This window comes from Lissotriton vulgaris, unplaced genomic scaffold, assembly GCF_964263255.1.
Source record: "Lissotriton vulgaris unplaced genomic scaffold, aLisVul1.2 SCAFFOLD_1378, whole genome shotgun sequence".
Taxonomy (NCBI): Eukaryota; Metazoa; Chordata; class Amphibia; order Caudata; family Salamandridae; genus Lissotriton; species Lissotriton vulgaris.
Genome location: NW_028249917.1, coordinates 529569 through 547686, shown reverse-complemented (window position 1 = coordinate 547686; position 18118 = coordinate 529569). Strand labels below are relative to the sequence as shown.

The window sequence follows — 18118 nt, the reverse complement described above, 5'->3', positions numbered from 1 at the left end:
CTAATTCTTCCTTTTCCTCTTTCCCGCCCCTTTCCTTGGACTCCTTTTTAGTTCTGCTCACAAAAATCAAGTCTGGCTCTCCTACCGATTGTGCCCCCTCTCGCATCCTGAAAACTCTCTTTTCTTCTTGCCCTGCCACCCCTCTTTCCCTCCTTAATGCTTCTCTTTCTACTGGATTGGTTCCTTCTTCATTTAAGTCTGCTATTGTTTCCCCCATTCTCAAAAACCTGGTCTTGACTCCTCCCTCCCTTCTAATTTCAGACCTATCTCTCTCCTTCCCTATCTTGCCAAAATTCTTGAAAGCTACGTCACTTCCTGTCTCTCTTCTTATATCGAGCAGAACCATCTTCTTGCTTCCCACCAAGCAGGTTTCTGTTCGGGCCACTCGACCGAATCTGTGGTGCTCGCCGTTCTCGACGAGCTGAAAGCTAAGGCTGACACCAACTCTCCCCAAGCTTTGGTTCTCCTCGATTTGTCCGCTGCGTTTGACACGGTCGACCACAACATTCTTTTGGACCGTGTCAGCGCAGCGGGCATTCGAGGCCCTGCCCTCTCCTGGATCACGTCCTTCCTAACAGGACGCTCACAAGCTGTCCACCTCCCCGGCTTTTCTGCTCCTCCCCTCCCGGTGCCCTGTGGGGTCCCCCAAGGCTCCTCCCTCTCTCCTCTTCTCTTCAACCTTTACATTCACCCCCTTATTTCTTCTCTCCTTGAGCTGGGGGTCTCTGTGTATAACTATGCAGATGACCTCCAGCTCGTCTTTGATCTTTCTTCTTCTTCTCACTCCCTATCTTTTTTTCGCTCCACCATGGTTTTTATTTCTGGGTGGATGAGCGCCAATCACCTCAAGCTCAATCCAGACAAGACTGAGCTTGTCCTGACCGGCGGCTCATCCAGCCCTTGGTCCTCCGCTTTTTGGCCCCCTATTCTTGGCCCCCCTCCCACCCCCGTTCCCTTCGTCAAAACGTTGGGCATTAAGGTCAGCCAGGACCGGTCTATGCATGGCCAGGTCAGTGCTGTAGTGTCTTCCTGCTTTCTTTCCCTTCGGTTGATCCGAAAAATTTCCCGTTTCTTTTCCCTTGACTCTCTTAATATTATCATTTCTGCCCTCATCACTTCCCGCCTTGATTATGGAAATAGCTTGTTCGTGGGTATTCCTGCCTACGAAACTTGCCGCCTTCAAGCAATCCAAAATCAGGCTGCCCATCTCATCTTTCATCTGCCCAACACTCACCACATCACTCCTGTCCTCAAATCTCTCCACTGGTTACCTATCCTGCAGAGATCCCTGTTCAAACTAGGGTGCCTTGTCTATCGGGCTCTTGATCGCTCTGCACCGGCGTTCATCAACTCTCTGATTTCTACCCACACCCCTGTTCGTACTCTCCGATCATCTTCCTCTGCCTTCCTCACTGTTCCCCGTTTCCGCAAAACTCGCACTGGTGGAACCAGATTCTCTGTCCTTGCGCCCCGGTTTTGGAACTCCCTTCCTCTTTCTATGCGTTCTATCCCTATCTTTTCACACTTCCGTAAAGCGCTCAAAACATTCCTGTTTGCCCAGGCCTACCCCCGCTAACTTCCTCGGCCCTGTCTGTTCTGTTCTCTAGAGCTCTCAGCGCCAGGAAGCCGTTTGGCCATCGTGCGCTCTATAAATACTTTCATTCATTCATTCATTCACACACAGTTGGTTTAGGTGAGTGCGCAGTTTGTTGGTGGGAAAAGCATGCTCACTTGATAAAGTGCCTAGACCGTGGGGTTTGTGAATCACAACCATCGGTCTCATTAGGTGATTATTTACAGTAGCAGTCTTAATTCTAAAGACTATTTGGGTGCCTGCACGCCACTTGGGCGTTCAGTGGTATCAGAGGTGCGAGTTGACGATCAATGTGTCAAAAAAGCTGACCAGATAGCCAAATTGAAGTAATGGCGTGATATCAACCTTTCATTCTCATGCACCTACATCGTTCTTAGCAAAAGGAGATGATCTCACTTGTGAAAGAAGTGATCCACACCCCATGGGTCTCGGGAGGGGGGTGGAGGCGAAATTGTCACACCCTGGTGGGTAAAGGGACAAAGAAAAACAAGAGAAACGGAAAAAGACAAGGTCAGGTAAGCGCTGAGTATAGTGTACTTAGCTTGTAAATCAGCGGAGGGAGGAGACACTCACGCCCGCGACGCCTAGCACCCGCTTGGCACCTAACGTCTAACCCTCGTACCGGACCCCGTGGATGTCGGGGCTGGTACACTCTGCAGTATTTGAAGATCTGGCCAAGGCAGGAAGAGCCATCACCGGGCGTCCGATCCGTGCACAGAGGGCTCCACCAATGGTGGAATACATTTCGTGACACGTGACTCGGGCGTCACGCCGAAGACTAGAGCGTTAGCACAGAGTCTACAGTGTGCTCCAAATGAAACTTTATTAGAAGTGGACAATAGAGATGGTAATGTGGGGGACAGAAAGAAAGAGAAGCCCATAGTAGGTAAATACCCAGGATGGAAAAATCGGCTCCACTGCAGTCGCGGGGCCCGATATTCAAGCTTTAGTTATTTGTAGTGCTAATGAAACTCCGAGTGTCACAGACTCATTACAGTAGCTAATGAAAGTAAATATATGCAGCATATCCCTGCTCGTTGGTCATAAGGCTATAGTATAAGCCCAGAAATTGTGGCCACACCACGCTATCATTAGCTCAAATTGTTAAGGGCTAACAGAAGTGAACTAGAGTCGAGGGGCCGTGCTAGTTTGTCATATACAATGTATGAAAACCAATTAAGCTATTGCACTAAACAAAGGGAGTATATGTATGCATATGAAAGAGTAACCCCAAAGGGAGCGTGAAGGGTAACACTCGGCGGGGTTTAAAATGGCACGGAACCAACCCCGTGATGCATTATTGGAAGACAATGTGAGGGAGCCCCAAGATACTCCACTCACGTGTGTAACCACTTACAGCAACCTGTCAAATTCCATGGGATTTCCAGTGGGACAGGTCGATACGTGGCTTGCGGTGGACATCGGAGTGGGAGGATAAAATTTCGCTTTACGCGGACGATCTCCTGCTATACCTCACTAACCCCAGGTCGTCCCTGAGTAATTTCTTGGATGTCCTGGCTATATTTGGTAGATACTCCGGATTTGCTATAAACTGGACAAAGTCGGTATTGTTTTTAATTCGGGTGAGCCGCCTGTGGTCCCACAGTCATGCCCTATAAAGATCGAGCTAGTCTGATTTAAATACCTTGGCATATATATAACACTGGACCCAAAGGTGAGATATGCTAATAACTTACAACCCCCCTGGGCCGGTTTAAAAAAGATGTAGAACGTTGGAGGGCTCTCCCCCTGTCATAACTGGGAGGGCAGTGTTGTTTAAGATGATGGCCCTACCCCGGTTCCTATACGTGCTCCAAAACACAATGGATCCAGTGCCTTCTACTTATTTCAGGGAGATCGAGGCACTCCAGCGACAGCTCCTCTGGGATGGCAGGCCCCGCATAGCTTTTATCAAGCTGACTCTCCCGTGGTACGATGGGGGCATCGGTCTCCCAGACTTGAAGAAATATTACTGGGCCTCGCATCTTGCGGCGGTGAATCAGATGATTTATAGCCCTCCGGGAGACCAAGGCTAAGCTATGGACCGTGGGCAGGCACCAGGTGGAGATATCATTAAAGCTGTATATGCTAAGCCTGGAAGATTCACGTTGGCGTGCCCGACGGCTCATGCCGTACATGTCTGGCACGCGGCTACCAAGAGTTTGGGAGGGGAGGGGAGACTGACAATGGCCACCCCCCTGTTTAGCTCAGAGAGACTCGGAAGCTTGTGGAAGTCAAAAGGGTTCGATAAGTTGGATCTAATCGGAATCAGTCAGGTTAAAGATGTGTGGGGGAAGGACGGTATTCAGACTTTCGAGTCTCTCTAAAAACAATACAATCTGAATGATAGGGAACACTTTCGGTATCGACAGATTAGACACGCCCTTCTTGCCCGCATACCTAAAGGCACAGAGCTTCCAGAGGCTTCTCCCCTTGAGGACTGAGTGCTTGACGGCCACATCCCAGAAAAAAACATCTCCCTAATATATAGGAAGCTTGTAAATAATATGGAAGACCGACTGGGGAGCATTAGAACGGCGTGGGGAGCGGATGGACTAGAGTTAGATGATGAAGACTGGGTAGAGGCTGTTTCCTCTCCCAAAGTGGTTGTGATTCAGATGAGGCTCAGGTTGGTGCAACTTAAGATCCCACATAGATCATATATCATGGGGCCGAGATTAGTGCACATGGGACGAGCAGTGAGCGGAGAATGTAGGAGAGGTTGTGGAGAATTGGGCACTTTCATACACATCCTATGGCATTGTGAAGAGATACAGGATTATTGGATGAATATACATGATGTGATCAAAGAAGTGCTAGGGGAGGAGATACGACCAGAGGCCCGGAGATGTATATTGAATGTGTGGGAACCTACGGATTTGAATGGATATCAGAAGCAGTGGGTGACTTTGGCATGTATGGTGGTGAAGCGTAATATTGCTCAATTGTGGGGAGCCAGCCAGTCGCCCCAGCATACTAAGTGGGCCCAGGATCTAGACTGGTGTATGTTTAGGGAAAGAGTAGTGTATGTGGCAAGGGGCTGCCCGAAGAAGTGGTGGAAGATCTGTGGGGCGTAGAATAGTCATCGTGGCGACTTGTGTACACTCCTGATGAGACAAAGAGAGGTTGAAACACAGGACTCCCTGTGATCCCAAAAATCTATGTATATTGTAATTTATTATTCTGTACGAATGACAATTTAAACCCTGCAATGATGCTATATGTTGACCACCTGATGCCAATGTTTTGTTTGTTCCTTTTCATAAGAAAAAGAATTTTAAAAAAAAAGTATTTCCTGCTACCCAGGACTTCTTCCTTACCGCATCCTCTGCAACTTGAGCCTTCATCATTGGTGAGCTGCTCAATGTCCTCGATGTCCTCTTGCGACTCCTGTGCCTCCAGCCTATGCGTCCTCTTGAGGGTTTTCTTTGGCTCCAGTGGGCTCCCCTGCTTGCTCGGGCCTGCTCTGACTTACCTGCTCGTGGTGAGTCACTGGGACCTTGCTGGTCCTGACACTGCACCTTTTTCGTCTACTATGTTTGTTGCCATTGCCAAGGCTTGTTGTTGCTCCTGACGGACACCGATCCCCTGGCTCCTGGTCTTCCAGTGCGCACAACTATTAAGCTCTTAGCCGCGCCCGCCCCTCTGTGACGACTCTGCGTCACGTTGCTGTGGTCAGGTCACGCTCCCGCCACCAGGGACTGGGAGCAGGGCCGGCTCTAGGCATGTGCAAACTGTGCACCTGCACAGGGCCGCCAAACCCCAGGGGCCGCCACGACGACAGACGAGGATCGATTCGGAAGTGGAACTTGGATCACTGGCGGCCCCCTGGCAGGATTTGGCGGCCTCGAGTCCGGTCTGGGCAATGGCAGCGACGCGTGAGCAAGAGCGTTGTTGTTGTTTAGTTCTTGCCCAGGCAGCCAGCCAGCAGTTTGGGTCCCAGGGCCGTCAATCTTAGCCCTACGACGACGTGACGGCCCTGGGACAGCCCTCGCGCACTGTGCGCAGTGCGCACAACTATTAAGCTCTTAGCCGCGCCCGCCCCTCTGTGACGACTCTGCGTCACGTTGCTGTGGTCAGGTCACGCTCCCGCCACCAGGGACTGAGAGAGAGTAGAGTGAGTCAGTGAGCGGTGGTGCAACGTGTCATCACTCATCGTGTGAGATAGAGAAATTAATCATAACAGAACACCTGTCCGAGTGGACTCCGGCACTGTCTCGTCGAGTCCGTCCGACTAGTCCGACCCTTCAAATAACGCCGGTGAGAGTCCAATAGATTTAAGATTGGATAAGATAAATTAACTGAAAGAAACCTGAATTAATTCCCTGACAGCTGGCAGGCCCTTGTCTGAGGCGGATGTAAAACAAACTGGATTTTTTTTTTTTTGTATGACAATGAGGCGAATGGCGCATTGGCGATCATGTAGTACAGCATGCGATTGCGTTCGGGGATGAAGAGGGGTTGTGCAGTGGCGTCACTAGGGGGGTGTGGATCTCACCGGGTGACACCTTTACATGGGGTGACACCAAAATGCAAAATAATGAGACCCCCGCCCCGCCTGCGGACCAGCCTGCATGGGGGAGTCCCGCGCCCGGATCCCAGGCAGGGATAGCATGACATCTAGGAGGTTTATTATTAAGGTTATTAGGGTCACTATTGTTCTCATTACTTCTTAAACTGAAAAACCCGAGGGGCCATTCTCATCTGCACTGAGCAGTAGAATGTTTTGCATGTTTGAGGGATTTCTTCTTTGGCAATGGTATACTCTTCTGCATAAAGACCTTTGTTGAATGATTTCATAATATCACCTACGTTATGGAAACTAATTGCAACCCTATTATTGCCTTGGGCTTCCTATGAAGTGTAACAGAAACAAGCGCAAGATACCACAGTGAATCAACGACATCCTAGGCTGCCCCCGCACCCACCTAGTGACGCCACTGTCAATCGACCCTTCAAACTTTGTTCTCGAATTATGGAGACTGTTCTTGCAACGTGCTTCTAGCGGTAAAGTCTGTGCCTGGTTTGGGCTGCTTTTGAAAGTTGATTGTGTTTGTATTGTATCCCAGCTCAGGCAGCAGTGCGCACACGCGTCTCCGCTCCGTAGAGAGACAAAAAGGTTCTTTTCATTCCGAGCCCGCACCCCCCCCCTCCCCTTGTCCCCCGTGCAGTGTTGATCCCTGGACGTCACAGGTGGTAGGGGTGTTATGGGACGCCCATCGCGGGACATCCAGGGAACCTCCTCTGAGTGGCTACTAGGAGCTCTGCCTCTAGAGGTGCAGTTACATTTGTTCTTCAGTTCTGAGGGATCCCAGATATCTTTCGGTCTCGATTCAACCGGCAGTCAGACTGGAGCAATAGGTTTCATCAATATTAGAGCAGTTTGTGAGATTTCGCAGCAAATTCTCATAACTGTGTGTAGTCTTATATATCCAGCAGATGGCAAATTGTCATTTGCCCAGCACGAGAACTAATGAATGGGCCAGTCCCATGCCAGGTGCAGGAAGTTTTTGGGCTCCACACCTACAGCAGGGAGAGCACTCCAGGCCAAAACACTACATGGATACAGGGGTATATTCGGTGACGCCACAAGAGGGTGCGGGGGGCGGGGTGCCGACCGCATGGGTGACACCAACCCTAGTGACGCCACTGGGGTTGTGTGCAATGCTTCCTTCCGACATGTTGCTGAAGAAGAGAGAGGTTGAACGGCCGCAGTGAGCTGAGAAGAGGGTGGGAAACCGCAGCAAGTGTGTGGCTCAGTGAGGCTCCTGAGCTGATTATGTCTCAGCAAGTGCACAGATGACACTTGGATTGCACAAATCAAGGGGTAACGTCAGGTTGAAATATCTATTAACCAACACACAGCACAAATTTAAATAGAAATATAAACAGAATTGTTATATTCGGAAATAAAGGATGATAAGTACTTATCTTGACTGCGAACATCAAGAAAAGAGGACTTGTTGCTCCCAGTCAAAGGATTTTAGATTTGCTTTTACATGATTGGTTGTTGCCTTTGTGATTGCATGCTGTCGTTATGTCTAATCAAGATGGGAACTGTAGATTATCCTTGGCTGCTATTAAAATAAATGCAAGAAAGTAAAGCATAATAGTGGTCTTCGGTCTTGTACTTGCATTTGGGCATATACCACACCAAAGATGGTAATTTGTTGCTATGTGATTTATGGTTCAATCTCTGTCGTTTTCTCTTTGGCGGGGTGGAGCCTTAGCTTTAGCCTTACAACCACCTCGATATTGCCTTCTTGCTCCACCCCACCCACTAGTCTGTCTGCCCCTCGGAGGTTATCACCCTCACTGTGTAGTGCAGCCAGGGCTCCGAGGACTGTCCTATGCCAACCGTCTGACCAGTATGCACTTGCTCCTTTTATGCTGCTGCTCACAGGTCTAGTCCTGCTGGTGGCAAAGTTAAGTGTGTTGCATCTGGACATTTGAGAGGCAAGATATACCATCTGGAGCAGGGGTCTCTAACCAGTATTCTCTCCTAAGGCTCCAAAACATAGACATGCTGGTTCTACCAGTTTCTTTTGCGGGACCTGTCCCAGGAGATTTTGAGTGATCGACAAGACTTATGGCTCGATAGGCAGTGGCACCACACAGTGCACTGAACAGTCCAGCATTAAATGTATAAACCCTGTGGTATGTGTATGCACTCATTCAATAATGTCATTGAATTCATTGAGAAAAATATTGTATTTTTTCACTCATTGGAAATGGGTCTCTGTATGAACTATACAAGATATGTCACGTTCCCTTCATACAGACTAAGGGGGCAGATTAGGATTGCGAATTTCCCGCATCCTCCGGGCCGGCGGAATCCACCGCCGGCCCGGAGGATGCGGGAAATCCGCAGCAGACTGAAAAAGACCCCCCGCCAGATTAGGATGGCTGGGGGATCGTTTTTCAGTCTGCAGCTTTTCTGCCACGGTCGCCTCCCGTCCGCGGCGGAAAAGCACTAACATGGCTGGCGGTGTCTATCAGACACCGCCAGCCATATTAGGATGTCTGGAGGAACATGCCTTTACACAGCGGCATTTCCGCCGTGCAAAGGCATACGGATTTTTGTTTCCAGGGTTGAAGGGGGGGTGGGGGGTGCACATGGTGGGTACCTATGGTACCCCCCTGCATTTGCCTGCACAAAGCGGCAGGCACCGCACGGTGCCTGCCGCTTTGTGCATGCAAATGCACAACTTACATTTTTATCATTGCTTCAAGCAGCACCCGCCGCAATGATAAAAATACAGGATGTGACCGCCAGGGTGGCGGTCACATCCTAATGTGCACGGAGGGACTGCCGCTGCCCCTGCGGAAGGCCCCTCCTACTCTATGGTGGCGGACGGACTCAGGTCCGTCCGCCATCATAATAGGTCCCATAGTGTGTAAATAGTTTTTTCCATGCAAATAAATGAATGGTTTTTGAGACATTGACTAGGATTTACCACTTGTTTGTAGGTTAATACCTAAAGCTTTGAGTCTTCCTGACAAAGCGTGAGAGGCATCCGAAATGCGTTGAGGCGATATTTAAATGAAAAAACGAATTGTTGTTATTTGTTTGTTACAATATTTAGATTGTCTCTTAAACTCCCACAATAAAATGAAGATTAGTGAAACAGCATCGAACAATCAACATAGGAGTATTATTGCTACAAAATAAAGACACAAATAAACTCAAAACAAGATTGATCAACACTAATAAAAACCACTTAGCACTTTGCCCTGTATGAGGTGACACAGCACGGAGAGTTGTGCTGTGTTACGTTTTACATCTTGACTACACACTTGGCACCAGTGTGTTTGTCCCTGTTGCAGGAGCCAAGTAGAAATAACTCTTTCAACTCAAAGAACCACACTGACAATTCAATAAGGGTGTGCATAAAACAAGGGATGGCAGTGTAATGTACAATGAAATATATGAACCAGCCCTACCAGTCATAGTGTAGCCCACACTGACTTTGCAAAAACTAGACTGGCAGAGGCCTCAGAGCTTTACGCATTAACACATTGTATTCCAGAAGTACAGGAATAGGACTGGGGCAAGCAGTAGCTGCATAAAACACAACAATTCTCTTGGGTCTTCTACTGACTTTGGAATGCAGCAGGGAGGGTTCGAGGTCGGAGTAGGCATGGCAGTGCCTGGGCTGCTCCGTGCAGGAGCAGGATGGAAGACGGTGCAGGGGAAGGAGTGGGATGTTTAACCTTCAATAATAAAGAGACTCCTTCCTGCTGTGAGTTAAGCTCCTTGATATGGAACCTGAAGGCCTTTATTGTGAGTTGAGCATGGAAAGAAACACACACACTCACAAACACACTTAAAGTGAAGGACCTATTAGCTTTGTGAATGCTAGCCTCACGTAGCCGGTGCTTAGGTTTGTCTATTACATGGATTTGAAGATGGACATTTAAGGGATTCATATTGTAGCCCATGTGGTTAGAAATCATTTCTTTATGTGAAATCTATGAACTTTTGCCAGGCATGGATGAGTGCAGATTCATAGGCTGTGAGGTTTTTAGGAAACCGATTGCTGTCTCGAGTCAGTTTTTATCTGGTATTTTATTTATCATGTATTGTAAAGTGTGTATCAAGAGCAGAACAGCAGAGTTTCCTGTAGGGAAAAAACTACTTCTATGCCTTCTGCTGTCCTACTGGACACCCCTGTCTCAGGTATTACAGATATGATGGCCCTCAATCACCCAGTTAATGCCAAGGAAGCCTAGGTCACCCCAGAGTCCCTTGATAAACGTATTACACATTTCTGAGGTGCTAGCAACGTGAATATATTAATTATTTTTATGCTGCAGGCCAAGTTCAAGAGCCAGAGAGAGCAAATCACTAAGGAGTTTGAGAAGCTCCAGATGTTTTTGGAGAAGGAAAAATCTCGCCACCTCAGCAACTTAGAGGAGGAAGAGAAGAAAAGTCTGCAGAGCATCAAGGAGACAGTAACAACATTAGAAGAACAGCAATTTGTCCTACGAAGTTGGATTACTGAGATTGAATTGAAGTGTCAGCAGCAGGATGTGGAGTTATTGAAGGTAAGAAAAGGTTATAAATCTAGAGAACAAGAAGATCAGCAAACCTTCATTAGTGTAAGAAAGTATCAATATTGTAAGCCTGATAAAGTGGGAGAGATGTATGCTTCCACAACTCCCTGAACCCACTACAAAAAATACACAAAGGAATATGTTGGTTAGAAGTAAACCCAGGGAAAAGTGACTGGAATGAAAGATAATACAGAGACACAGGATATTGATACTCTGACATGTAACACAGCTGGGCAGTGTCTTCAACTGGAGCAGCAATGCAATCTGAAGACGTGACTAAGTCTTTATCAATTTTATCAATAATGCTTCAGCACCTAATATGTTATATGGTATACCTTTAAACAACGCATATCTCCAAATAATGAAACTCTTGGTCCGATTTACATTTTGACAGACAGAGTATTCTCCTTTTGGCCTGGTGGAGGAGTTAATGACCACCAGGTCAAGCGTACTCCACCCACCAAATTTAGACATGACCGCCAAGCTGGCGGACATTGTTAAAACATTGGTAGGGCCCTCTGTCGCAGCAGTGCCTGCCAATGCTTTTTAAACTTGATGTACAGCTCCGTCAACATGACAGTCATCCGTCTGACTTACTGTTATGTTATTTTTTTTTCCCTTATGTGATTTTTATTTGGGGGGAAAAATGCTTCCCTTGCCATGGGAGTTCTCTGCTATGGTGAGGGAAACATAGAGCAGTTGTCACTGCCAGGGTTTTTCTGGCAATGACGGGCAGTGAAAACTGACCTGTAAATCCAGCCATCTAAATTAGGTGGGTGGACATAGTAGAGGTCATCCTTCGATAGCCCTTACTCTGTCAGACCTTTGAAGGATCATAACCATTGCAGAGATGGAGTAGTCTCCTCTGTGGTTACACCAATGATCTGTTTGCTTCTCAATCTGGCAGCTCTAATGCCAGGGCTTCTGCTCTGCAGAGTGAAGGGAGGCTGCCACATGTAGTTCAGTTCAAATACTTTTATTCGATTAACTTGTGATAATCATAAAAAGTGCATCATACAGTACAATATATAAAAACATTATTACATGGTAAAATACAAGTAAGAATAAAAAGATAAAAATGTAGATCATATTGACAGCAATGTTTAAATGGTAGAATTAATTTTGCTACGAATCAACAGGCAGGATTTTAAAAACAAGGCAACATTTTTGGCTACATATTGGGTTTCTAGCATCTGTAACGCCAGAAGTGCTGGGCGACAGGACCTCAACCCCATTTGTCTCAGGATTGGGATAATCCAGCGCTTGCGTGTTTCTTTATAATAACCACAGAACAAGATAACATGAATAGTTGATTGGGTAGACTCATGATCACATGGGCATTTGGTTAGTTCGTGAGACCAATCAGACACAGTTGGAAAGGTGACAAGGCGAAAAAGCAAATTAAAACGAAACCTGGTCAATAAATACTTTTCATAGTTTGACAAATAAAAAGTGAGATAAGGTTGTATACTAAAGGAAACTTGAACCGTCAACAAATGCGCATTGGTTTTCTTTGTTACTTCAGACAGAAGGCGCAGATCCCTTAGTTGGTTAAGACATACATTTTTCAAGGATTTTCTAGTAATGTCTACCATTGTTGAGGGCTCTGTAAAGTATTGTGGGCAGTTCAGGTCGTGAAAGAAGTTAAAAATGTAGAGGAGCCATGGAATCTTCTTCCAGCGAGCCAGGTTTAAACAATCGAGAATCAAGGAGCGTGTTAGGTGGCATTGTGGCTTCGTCCATATGCGATGCCATAAGAGGATTGGTTGGCATTTGATAACATCGGAAAGGTAATCCACACCAAGCTCAATGTGGCAAGCATAATTTGAGGCACTACTTGGAAGAGCCAGAAGATATTTTAAAAGGCCGTTTTGAACCTTCTGTAATTCATCGGTGGATACATAGCCCCAAACTCCCGCGCCGTAGATTGCTATGCTTTGGCACTTTGCTTGGTGGATTTTTAGCAATTCAGGCGGGGCGGGTTTACCCAGCTTCCTAGAGAAGGAAACTAACGCCGAAGTTGCCCTTTGAAAGAGGAGCTTTCTACTTGCCAGCCCTCTCTTCCAGGACAGTTGGTCATCCACCAACACCCCCAAGTACGGATACTCTCTAGCTCGTTCCAGCCTGGTATGCTCAATAAAGAGAGGTTTTGGATTCTTAATCTTGGTTCCTGTATACATTACGAAGGTTTTGCTCTTATTTACCTTCAGGCCTAAAGAAAGCATGAAATTACAATATTTGTCAAGTTGTATTTGTAGCTGCACTAAGGTTCTTGCAAGAATCACAGAGTCGTCTGCGTAAAGTAGTGCTGGGATGGGGCGATGACTGATGGATGGTAGGTCCTGGCTCCCTTCCAACATGGCCGTTTCCAGCCCATTGGTATACAAGTTGAATAAAAAGGGAGCCAGAACACAACCCTGTCTAACACCTCGGGTGACTGGAAATAGGGGTGTGAGTTCGCCTCCAATCCCATACCTCACGCAGGCAGTGGCGTCTGAGTAAAGCTCGCGCAGAAACTTAATAAGTGGGGGGTCCACACCCAGATCTTCTAAGATGGACCATAGTTTGGCGTGAATTACACAGTCAAACGCCGCACTGAGGTCGACGTAGACCAAGTACAAATTACCCCCCTTTGCTCCTACGTACTTGCCTATTAAAAGGGTTAGGTTTAGAGCCTGCTCCACGGTGCCCAGCCCCTCCCGGAAACCATATTGTAGGTCCGTCATGATGTTATTCTCAGACGCCCAGTCCTGGAGGCGTTCCAGGATCAGGCGTCCGGCGACCTTCCCCAAGGAATCCAGGAGGGAGATGGGCCTGTAGCAGGCTGGGTTGTTCCGGTCGCCCTTTTTAAATATGGGAAGAAGTATGGAGGAGGACCAGGAGTCTGGTAGGCCAGTATTTAAGGCTGCCACCATCAGCTTATAGACGATTGGAGACCATAATTCTATATTGGTAACGAAGATGTCAAGGGGGACTCCGTCGGGACCAGGTGCCTTACCGGTTTTGGAGATGGTTAAGGCGTGGGTGACCTCACTTAGACTGAAATGGAGATCTATTGGGTAAACCTGTGTTCCAAGAGGATCAGTATCCATTGCAGCCTGTATAGTGCTGGCTGGGGGGGAACCACTAAAGATCTTTGAGAAGTGGGATACCCACTCGTCAGGGGTCACTGCCACATCCAAGTGCCGATGAGAGTTTACGTTATCCAAAAAGGGAGATTTAACTACGAGCCAAAACTGCGAGCTATCCTTAGTACGGCAGCTTGCGTGTAATTGAGCCCATAGGTTCTTCTTATGCTCCTTTTTACAATTCCTTAAGGCTATTTTGTACTCCAATCGTAGTTTAGCTATTTCCTTCTGGTCTCTAACAGAGTTATGAGTTGCTGTTTTTAAGGCAGATAAGGCTTTGCGACAGGCCGTGTTAAACCAGCCAGGAAAAGAGTGGTTGCCTGGCTTATGATGACGGTATAATTCGGCCTGTATGGTGCTTAAAATCTCTTTAAAGCTGAGCATAACTTGCGTGGGTGAAGACTCATCCGCAAGACAGATATTTACCTGAGAGAGTGCCTTTGAAATGATTTTTGTAGAAGTTATTATGGGGTCTATTTTGGACCATTTCACTGAAAAACCATTGGTTCTATCCATAGCCAGTCTGTCCTGGGACAGTAAACTCTTTCTGGTTATTGGGGTTTCGCCCGCTTCTATCCTGAGAGTGAGGCTGTTCGGAAAGTGGTCACCAAAGAACTCAGAGCCTGTGTTGAATTTTAATACATTGCCCTTTAAGGTATATGAACATAAAATAAAATCTATAATAGTTGAGAAACCCCTACCATGAAATGTGGGTTTAAAATCTACAGTGGGGTCTACAAGTTCATTAGCAAAAGTTAATTCCAACAAGGTAAGACTGACATTAATCGATTCACCTGGTTGAGAGTGCGAGAAATGTGTCAGGGGGCATTCATCTTCGTCCAATAGGCCACAAATGCCTTTCTTATAGTTGATACACAGTGGGACATTGAAATCCCCCCCCCAGATTACTGTAAGGACGAGCGATGGGTGTTTAGAACGTTGCTCATTTATGATATGTGAAATATCGGAAACAGTTTTCGCACAATCAGCAGGGGTTAAATTGTTATAGAAATTAATAAAACAGTATGACGTACTCCTAATAAAATTAACCATTAAAATCTGGTAATTAACAGTGGAATGGAGAACTGAAATATTCTTAGCAAGCAAATTATTTGAAACATACATAGCTAAACCTCCCTTATGTCTACCATGAGTGGTATTAATTGCTGGGGAGTGAAAAGTATTATAGCCCTGTATATGTAATGCTTCAGATACCCAAGTTTCCTGGAAACAGACTATCTGATGAGTATAAACAAAGTCCAACCAGGGTTTAAGGGTAATCTTTGTTGAGAGGCCTGCGACGTTCCAGAATAGTACAGATAACGTAGTGGTTGGAAGAATTGGAGGATTGTCTACTGGACTATCTGGATGCGGGGAGGAAAGAGAGGGAATGGCAATTGCTTTGGAGATAACAGGGGAATGAACTACAGAACTTTGTTGGATAGACAAATCTGCTGATGTAGAAGACAATACACTGGGAGGAGAGGAGTACGCATTGTGACAGATATTAACAGATGGTGGTCAATCCACCATCTCCAGACAGTCATATCTGTTATGCGTGGGGACTCCTCTCCAACCAAAAGATGAGCCAGCTTCTCTAGCCCCCTGATCTGACCAATCTACCCAGTTGGGTCTCCTATTCCAATTTCCTACCTGGGTCCAGTTCCAATCTGGGCCAGACATGAAGCGTTTAGCTGGAGGGTAGAAAAATGATAAGCGATTTGTTCTTATTCCCTCGTGAGTAGGGTGCGACCCCCAGGAACAAATATGTTCAACTGCTTGGGGGTCTTCAAAATTTATAATAATGCAATCCCCAGAGGTGGTTTTAGGTTCATTACCAACCCACGGAACCCTACGAACACTAATCAGTCTATTATTGGAATAGGGAGGTGGGGGCCTATTAACAGACAACCAATGTAGCACTTTGTTTTTCAAAGACCACCCCGGTTCCTCAGTATTGGGGTTCAACTCTGGGACCCCCGTCATGATGACGACGAACGGGGAGGCATCCGGTGGTAGATGATGGGAATAACTAACTTTCCGCTTGGTGTTATAAGCGGCATTCTTAGATGCTGGAGTTTTGGGTAAATCTGGTACGTGAGATGTAGCACAGATAGGAGCAGCGGCCGACAGAAGGTCTGGGGCCGATGGAATTGCTGGGCCACTCTTTGCGGCTGCTGTTGGGTTTGTTGGCTGGGGAACCAAGGTAGGGGGGTTCTGTTGTACTGTAGGTATAATAGGGGTAGGTTTGGGAACATGAGAAGGCGATGGTGGCCCAATGCTAATAGAATTTGGGTTGGAATTTAATTTGGGCTTAGTAGTTAAAGTCTTGGCCTTCGAAGAAGTAGAAGTTGGAGTCTTACGGGATTTAAGTTCTTTGGTTAGTACTTCTAAAGCTGTTTCTAGATTCTCCAACGACGATATAATGGGTTGCATGTAAGACTTGATTAATGTTTCTATACTGTGCAGCATTTGAGGATCGTGACTAGAAATAGCGCACCCTCTATTCCCATTATCATTTAACATTGTGTTAGGTACACTTAACGAAGGATTGGTGATATCTGTAATGTAAACTTGTGCCTCATGCTGAATGATTACTGGTTGGTTAGTAACGTGGTTTAAAGAAGGCAACTGCGTGGTAGAAGAAATCTGTAAATCTGTGGGGGGTAGGGGAGCAGCTATCAGGGACGTGGTCTTATTCTCATTAGATCCACAGTTTTTCTTGGATATTGCACCCTCCCGGAGCCCCCTGGTGTGAGAATCCTCCCCGCTAACATTAGAGAAGAGAATCGGGGTTCTTTCAAGTGATAGACGGGTTTGAGAAGATGGTGGCTGAGAAATCTGGGTAGTCGAGAGATCTATGGACACAGACAGGTCCACAATGCCAGGGACTGTATGTGCATCCAGAGATACTCTTTGATTGGATGTACGCGTAGGGGTCCTAGCCGCCGCCAATAGTCCCAATGAGGAACGTTTGGCTGCGGCCAGGTCCTGAGAGACCCGCCTTTCCAAGATAAGAGCTCCCTGGTTAATCGCATCGTTCGCCCGTGCAATAAAGTGGTCAATTGGTCCAATAATTTCGGCTGCATGGGAAGTTTTAGTACTTCTGGTCTTTCTCGGTGACATATTTGTAAAGCAGTAGTAAGGGGATTCAATATATTAGAATAATAGAATGTCAGGAAAGAGTAAGCGTGATATGACACTGATGCGACAGTGGGAAGTCTATATATCGGGCGAGGAAGCGTCAGTGGGGAGGGCCAGTCCAGTCTTACCCGGTCTGGAACGGGATAGAACGGGCCCGCCCTTGGCCCGGGCTTCGCCCGGCGTCCCGCTCGCGTCCCGCGAGACGGGGGTAACAGCAGCTTTATGCGCCGCCTGGCGCGTGATTGACGCGGGAGGCGTCTTCAGGGATGCTGGGAGTTGTAGTCCTTGGGCTGCAACCTGCACCGCGCTCCGCTCGGCGGCCGGACCCGATGATGAAGGTGAGGTCTGGCAGCGGGAGGCGGGCGGTCTGGGGCACAGATTAGAGTAATTACCGCTGTCCTCTCCTCGCAGTAAATGAATCCTGTTGCTGGTGAGCTTTGTGATAGTTCCCCCCCTCGACCGGGGTAACAGCAGCTTTATGCGCCGCCTGGCGCGTGATTGACGCGGGATGCGTCTTCAGGGATGCTGGGAGTTGTAGTCCTTGGGCTGCAACCTGCACCGCGCTCCACTCGGCGGCCGGACCCGATGATGAAGGTGAGGTCTGGCAGCGGGAGGCGGGCGGTCTGGGGCACAGATTAGAGTAATTACCGCTGTCCTCTCCTCGCAGTAAATGAATCCTGTTGCTGGTGAGCTTTGTGATAGTTCCCCCCCTCGACCGGGGTAACAGCAGCTTTATGCGCCGCCTGGCGCGTGATTGACGCGGGATGCGTCTTCAGGGATGCTGGGAGTTGTAGTCCTTGGGCTGCAACCTGCACCGCGCTCCGCTCGGCGGCCGGACCCGATGATGAAGGTGAGGTCTGGCAGCGGGAGGCGGGCGGTCTGGGGCACAGATTAGAGTAATTACCGCTGTCCTCTCCTCGCAGTAAATGAATCCTGTTGCTGGTGAGCTTTGTGATAGTTCCCCTTGCCTGACCACCACGGTGGCTCCTGGCACTGTCTGCGCTCAAGAATGTGAACTGAGTTCCCTTTGATTTGTGGGGATAATTTGGGCTGCACCTGAGCTTCATTCATGCTTCTGCTGTAACTACTGGGGGAACCAGCCATAAGGAGTCATCCAGGTTGGGATTAGCTGGTGGGGGCCTGACAGATGTAAAGCCACAAGGGAGAATTGTAATCAGATCACTACCTTGTATAT

At 47.6% G+C, this 18118-nt stretch overlaps 1 protein-coding gene across 1 annotated transcript in view; it reads left to right on the top strand.

Moving 5' to 3' along the window:
* The window catches only part of LOC147663457 (E3 ubiquitin-protein ligase TRIM39-like), a 139699-nt gene that overhangs the window by 57907 nt on the left and 63674 nt on the right, over positions 1 to 18118 (top strand). Inside the window, exon 3 of the mRNA XM_086950438.1 lies at positions 10412 to 10642. Within this exon, the coding sequence (XP_086806564.1) occupies positions 10412 to 10642 (231 nt within the window). The remainder of the gene's footprint in view (positions 1 to 10411; positions 10643 to 18118) is intronic.